This window comes from Haemorhous mexicanus, chromosome 6 (genome assembly GCF_027477595.1).
Source record: "Haemorhous mexicanus isolate bHaeMex1 chromosome 6, bHaeMex1.pri, whole genome shotgun sequence".
NCBI lineage: Eukaryota > Metazoa > Chordata > Aves > Passeriformes > Fringillidae > Haemorhous > Haemorhous mexicanus.
In genome coordinates this window covers 64,693,590-64,700,082 of record NC_082346.1, presented here as the reverse complement: position 1 = coordinate 64,700,082, position 6,493 = coordinate 64,693,590, and the positions used below count along the sequence as shown (strand labels likewise).

At 50.9% G+C, this 6,493-nt stretch overlaps 1 protein-coding gene across 1 annotated transcript; it reads left to right on the top strand.

Annotated features, from left to right (window-relative positions):
- Positions 1-277: 277 nt before the first annotated feature.
- On the top strand, positions 278-3,861 carry ARF6 (ADP ribosylation factor 6). Its single transcript, XM_059850704.1, has one exon. It carries the CDS (start codon positions 375-377, stop codon positions 900-902), a length of 528 nt encoding a protein of 175 aa, XP_059706687.1. The 5' UTR covers positions 278-374; the 3' UTR covers positions 903-3,861.
- The last annotated feature ends 2,632 nt before the right edge of the window (positions 3,862-6,493 follow it).

Sequence of the window (6,493 nt, the reverse complement as noted above, 5' to 3'; positions counted from 1 at the left end):
GCGCATGCGCGGGGTGGCGGCGGGGCGGAAGCGGGCGCGGGCGCGCGCGGCCCCTTTCCGGCGGCGCGGGCGGAGGGAGCGGCGCGCGGGGCCCTCAGGTACGGCCGGGACGCTCCCGGGCCATCGCGGCCACTCCCGGCGCTCCGCGGCGCTCCCCGGCCCTCAGGATCCTCTCGCCGCTACCGCGCCGGCACCCATGAGCTGAGGCGCCGCGGCGGGAGCCGAGGCAGGAGCGGGCGGAGCCGCCGCCGCGGGCCCGGCGGAGCAGCGGAGCCGCCTCCCCGCCGCCCCATGCGCGGCCCGCGCTGAGCCCCGCCCGCCCTTCCCCGCCGGGCCGGCGCTCGCCCTCTCGCCCTCCCTTGGATGCCGCCGAGATGGGCAAGGTGCTGTCCAAGATCTTCGGGAACAAGGAGATGCGGATCCTGATGCTGGGGCTGGACGCGGCCGGCAAGACCACGATCCTGTACAAGCTGAAGCTGGGCCAGTCGGTGACCACCATCCCCACCGTGGGCTTCAACGTGGAGACCGTCACCTACAAGAACGTCAAGTTCAACGTGTGGGACGTGGGCGGCCAGGACAAGATCCGGCCCCTGTGGCGGCACTACTACACGGGCACGCAGGGGCTCATCTTCGTGGTGGACTGCGCCGACCGCGACCGCATCGACGAGGCGCGGCAGGAGCTGCACCGCATCATCAACGACCGGGAGATGCGGGACGCCATCATCCTCATCTTCGCCAACAAGCAGGACCTGCCCGACGCCATGAAACCCCACGAGATCCAGGAGAAACTGGGCCTGACCCGGATCAGGGATAGGAATTGGTATGTGCAGCCCTCCTGTGCCACGACGGGGGATGGACTCTACGAAGGGCTGACGTGGTTAACGTCCAATTATAAATCCTAATGGGAGAGGAACTATTTAGTCTACAAAGAATTAAAGAAACAAAACAAAAAAAATTAAACAAACAAAAAAAAAAGAAACAAAAAAAATTAAAATAACCCACGTGGCTTTCCAGAAGAATGATTCTCTACTGAAAAGTAAAAACAAAACCGCATCCATAGGATTATGATCACCTTTCTCCAGTTGCCACCCTTTCCTCCTGCACCCTTGGCTGGATTCCTGTTCTAACTCCTCCTGCTTGGCGTTAGGATGCTCTAACCTCCGAATGTGACACGAACACAGGCACTAGATGCTATGGCAGACTTCCAGCAAACAGGGGAAGGACACATTATAGACTTGCTAAGTAACTTTTTTTTTTTTTGTTTTTTTGGTTTTTTTTCCTTTTTCCTCTCGTTAGCCCTTTGCTGGTTTGATTATTTTGGGGGATGTTGGGGGAGGGGGTCCATTTTCAGTGTATGCTTTCTGGGTCTACTTTTTTGATTATATATATTTTTTTTCTCTCTCTTCTCTCACTTTGCTGTAGATTGCTACTTTTTTGCATTCTTGCAGGATATGTTGCTAGGTCGACTTCATCTAGTAAACTGAAAATTGTTGCTTAAAATCAAACTGCAGTCTGTCTTTTTATATTGAGGACTTTTTTTTTTTTTAAAAAAAAGTTCTGTTAATCTGTAACTAAACAGTGACTCAGTCTGGCTCCACGGCTCAGGCTAACGAGGGGAATTCTTGCCTGCAGTGGCAGAGAGTGGGAATTCCACTGTAACGTGTTCAAAGTGCGTGTCGGGCGCTGGGAAATGTAAGAACTGCTTTGGAATGTCAGCTGGGAAGTTCTGACCCATACATCATGCATGAGGAGGGATGCAAAACCAGCTCCCCACACCACAGAGCAAACAAGGCATGAGCGATGCTGTAGTTCCAGGGCAGGCACTGGGCAGGTTTTTTGTCTTAAATGAGGTTGAGTTACAGTTTTTTACTCCTTGGTGTCGGTCCTCGGGCCGAGGCTCTTTCCAGCAGATGCAGCAATAAAATGTTGCAATGAGTTTGACTTTAAATCAGATGTTTTGGCAAAAGTCCAGCTCTGACTTGCCTCTCGCTCCCATCTCAAGGCAGCTGGAGACACCTAAACCTTGAAAGATTCCTGTTTCTTTCCAGCAGACAGAAGGAAATTGTTGTTTTTATTATTGTTGTTGTTCTTTTTCCATGCTGGAGCCTTGCGAAGGGGCGAGTTCCGAGCCGAGCTCTGCTCGAGCCCGGGGCTTCTGACATCAGGAATGGCCATTTTGAGGAAATCACTGCTTGCTTTGGTTTTCCAAGCCCGGACTGAGCTCCTGCGAGCGGCTGGAGCCTCCTGCCCGTGTCCCGGGGGCTGCTGTGGTCCTGTAGGAAAGGGAACTATGTTGGATGTCTGAGGCCCACTGAGGAACTGCTAATGAGAGCGGGGAGGGCAGAGAGAGAGAATCGACGCTGAATGTAAACTTCCATAATTAGTTCTTAAAGGGCAGAGCAGCTCGTTAGCCATGTCACAGCCTGTAGCTGGGACTGGCCAATCAAAAACCCCACCCAGAGCGAGTATTTGCATAAAAACTCAATCAAGTATTAATTAACGCTGGGTGCACAAACTGTTAAAGCAGCTGGTTCTTATTCAGCCTTAAGGATTAACTTCAGATTTCCTCGAGGAGTTAAAACTCCCTTGGGGAATTCTAGGAATGTATGCTACAAAACCAGAAGAAAATGGCTTTTATTTTCCATTTTTTCCTTAATTGTGTTCTCTTTTCAAGAATATAAGTTTTACGTGGAACTGGGGGCATTACACTACATTGCTGCAGTGGTGACTCTGCATGCTGAGTACCTTGTACATGGAGCTCTTACCAAAGATGTATGGGAAGATAAAAATACTGAATTCACTTCTGAAATCCAATGCTTTGGAGCACTTCAAAGTCCTTTTAGAGTATGGTTCCAAAAAAAGAGACTTTTCTGGATGTGGGTTGCAAATGGGACTGGATGGGTTCTTGGTGCTAGAAGATAGAGCATTGATGGACTTTGTGAATTGTAGAGAGTCTGCAGAAGCTTAATGTAGAAATAACTCTTCCATCTCAGCCCTAAAGAAGAGGAAGCGAGATTAGTTTATTTTAATCCAAGGCTTTTTGCCATTGGAATATCATTGCTCTATTTTCTAGCTTTTATTTTTCTTTTCCTGTTGCTGTAACTTAATGAACAGTGTGGTGGTATAAAAACTTAAAATTACAACAATATGGTTACTGTTTTCTTCTGGAGCATCAATAAAATAGCCAAGCACAAAGTAAATGCCTAAACTGGAAAACTTGAAGCTCTATTAATGGTTCTTGAACTTTCTTAAACCTATTCTCAGTCGACATGAAAACTTCAACACCTTCATTTTTTGTCTGAGTTGGTTTCCTGTGTTTCCAAGCGCTGGGGCAGCCTTTGCATCGAGTTGATTTTGCAATTTTGTATCCCCTTAGAAGTAACTTTGTAATTCTGATTTGTAGGTGAAAGGAAATTGCTTTTGCTTCTGGATTTTTAAAAATTTTTTTTTGGGTGGGGGGGAATGGGGAGGAAGAGATGGGGGAGAAAAAGTTACTGGAACGTGTGGCAGAGCCGTCAGAAATAAACGGCCGTGGCCACCGAACAAAAACCCCACAGGTTTCACTTCCAACACGTCCTTTCTAGGCTGTAGCTGGACCTCAGCACGAGGGAGTGGCTGTCAGTAGGATAAAGTGGGAATTCTGTACCAAACAAAGCAGTCTGGAATTCCAAGTGCATCGATTTGTGTTCGTGTGAATTTATGGAGTAAGTTTTGAATGGCGTTCAATCGTGTCCGACCAAGTGACTGAGTTTGTGGCCTGTGATCTCCCTGACTGAAGTACCCAGGAATTCTGTGTTCTCAATATGGCTGTAGTGTTGGTAAAGAACTAATAAGCAGAAAATAAAGCAATTATACAGCGGAGCTCTCCTGGTATGTTACTTGTATTGAATTCTGAGAGAAGCAGAAAGGGGCAATCTGGTGCCGGACTCTGGCGCTGTGCTGGCATAAAGAGGGCTCTGTTCTGGATCTCCCAGACTGGAAGCCTGGCTGCAATTCCTTTGAGAATTAGATGAGAGACTAGAAGTGGAAAAGGAGGATGCTGCTTTAATATTCCCACTTGAGCAAACTTTATTGTCAGGGTTCTCCAGCCTCGGTGCCAGCCCCACCTAACTCGGGAAGGTGAGGGCAGGGAGGGGCTGTCCCTGCCGTGTTCCAGGGAGGAAATTCCCTGGAAAGGGCAGCACGAGGCTGGTATGGAACACAGGGATGGACAAAGGGGCTGATGAGTGACTAGGGGTGCTTGTGGAGTGACAGATGTGACGTTGGGACTCGCTGGTGCCTGAGTAGGACTCGAGTGAGCTGATAAAAGGACTTGGGCAGGTGCTGGGGCTGCGGGGGGGCTGGGGAGCAGCGGGATATGGATCCTGTGACAGCTGCCATCCCCTGGGACAGGCAGCGGGGTCACAGCCAGAGCTCTGCTCCGAGGCTGCTCCCACAGCTGCAGGTGCCAGGCCAGGTGTCAGCCCTGGAACTGCCTCCTTGCTGCAAAGCTTTGGGAATGCTCTGGAGGATCATTACCTGCTCTAGTGAGCAGCATCCCTGCCTATGGAACCAGCTGAGCTCTGAGGTCCCTTCCCACCCAAACCATTCCATGATTCCATGATTGTCCAGCCAAGTAGGTGCGGGGGCAATGGGGTTCACCATGGAGCCTTCCCTTCCAGGGTGTTCAGGCTCTGCCTGGCTGTCAGACCAGGGTGTGGCTGTGTAAATGAACTTACTCTGAGTTAATTAAACTCCCCGGAGCTGGGAGACAAGCAGGGGAACCGGTGTCTCTCTGGCTGTGGCAGTGAGTCACATTTCAAAATGCCGGCACTTATCGCATCCCATCGGAGCGCGGTGAGCCCGGAGCACGCCGTGACTCAGCCCCCAGCAGGGCTCTGCCCCCAGTCACAGGGCCCTGTCCTCATGGACAGGCCTTGGAAAAACTCTGCCCACCATTCCTAATTGGAAATTATCCCTGTTAATGCAAGTCCTCCCAAAGGAATGTGTCTCGCTTTAAAAATGTTGTTGGAACAGCTGGCGCAAGGGTTGGGAGAGCCTGGGGAGCTGAGGTGATCTCCCTTCTCACTGGGCTTTGGGAATGGGACAAAAGGGACTGCCAGGAGCAGAGAACTTGCTGTGGATGTGGAAGCAGCCTCGGTGTGAGCTCTGTGACTCAGGCTTCCCTCTAACACACGGCTGTGCTTTTATCTTGGATTTGCTTTTAATATCTGTCCAACCTGACAGCTCGCTGTGGGCAATCTGAAATCCCCTCAGCTTTGGTGCTTTCTGGAAGCTCAAATAAAAACTTTCCCCTGGTCTCGTGGGGAAGCATCAGCTCCCAGGCAGGGGCTGTTGGTGAGTGAGTGTCAGCCCTGCTGACTGCCTCAGTTCCTCTTTGAGGTCCTGCGCGCGCTCGCGTTTCGGAATTACGTCTGAGCAAAGGCTCTCAGGGCTTCAGGAGCCCCACAATCCATCTCCCTTCCAAAAGTGGGAGCACCCCAGGAGCACCAGGGTGTCACTTGCACCCTGTGTCAGCTCTGGAAGGTGCAGGGTGAGTCAGAGCCCCAGCAGCTCTGTGGAGGGTGGTTTGTACAGGCGGGAAATGGGGTGTGCTGGGGGTTGTCCAGGAAGTGGCTCTGCTCTTGCTTAAGAACAGGTATCTCAGGCCTCCTGCAGAAAGGAGGGGGAAAAAAGTCAAGACGTGACTCACTGCTGAGTGTCACAGTGGTTTAACAGGCTCTGGGCCCTGCTTTGCCTCAAGTTTTCCCTTCCAGAGGCTGCACTTCACTCCTCTGTTCCTGGTTTTTTTAGTTGTGTTTTCCAAGACAGCTTTAGTTAGGAAAAATGCTTCAGCAGGGTTTGGTGGGTGTCCTGTGAGATGGAAATCGGTGATGCTTGGAAATTGGTAGCACTTAGAACACTTTGTTTTCCTTAGGAGTTTTCAGGTGAGAGCAAACCCGAGGGGTGCCACCAACAGCTCCTGGATCTGTACAGGATCCCAGTGCTCCAGCTGCCTTTCAGGGGGTGAAAACTCCCTTGGTGGTTAAACAGAGAAGAGGAGAGAGCCAAGGTGTAGAAAAGAGCCTGAATTCCTGGCTGGGAGGGAGGCTGTGGCTGCCCCTGGATCCCTGGAAATGTCCAAGGCCAGGCTGGACAGGGCCTGGAGCAGCCTGGGACAGTGGAAGGTGTCCCTGCCCATGGCTGGTGTGGCACTGGATGAGTTTTAAGGTCCCTGTTTGAACCATTCTGTGATTTTACGATGTTGTGAACTCCTAAAATTATCCCCATCCCCATTCTCGTGCCAAGAATGGATTCCTTGTTTTTCCTCTGCAAGGACCACTGCCTTCATCTGAAGTTTCTGATGGAGCAGGAGGGGAGGTTTTCTCTCTCATCAATGCAAGGCATGAAAACCTGAGGAAAGCTGCAGCAAATGCATCCAGTGATTCTTGAGCTGTTCTGGGAGAATGCACTTTTATTTCACATTTTGAGGGGAAAAGGGGAAAACCTTAAG

What these genes read in the sequence shown, in the direction of transcription:
- ARF6 (XM_059850704.1), top strand. Translation starts at nt 375, where the DNA reads ATGGGCAAGGTGCTGTCCAAGATCTTCGGGAACAAGGAGATGCGGATC.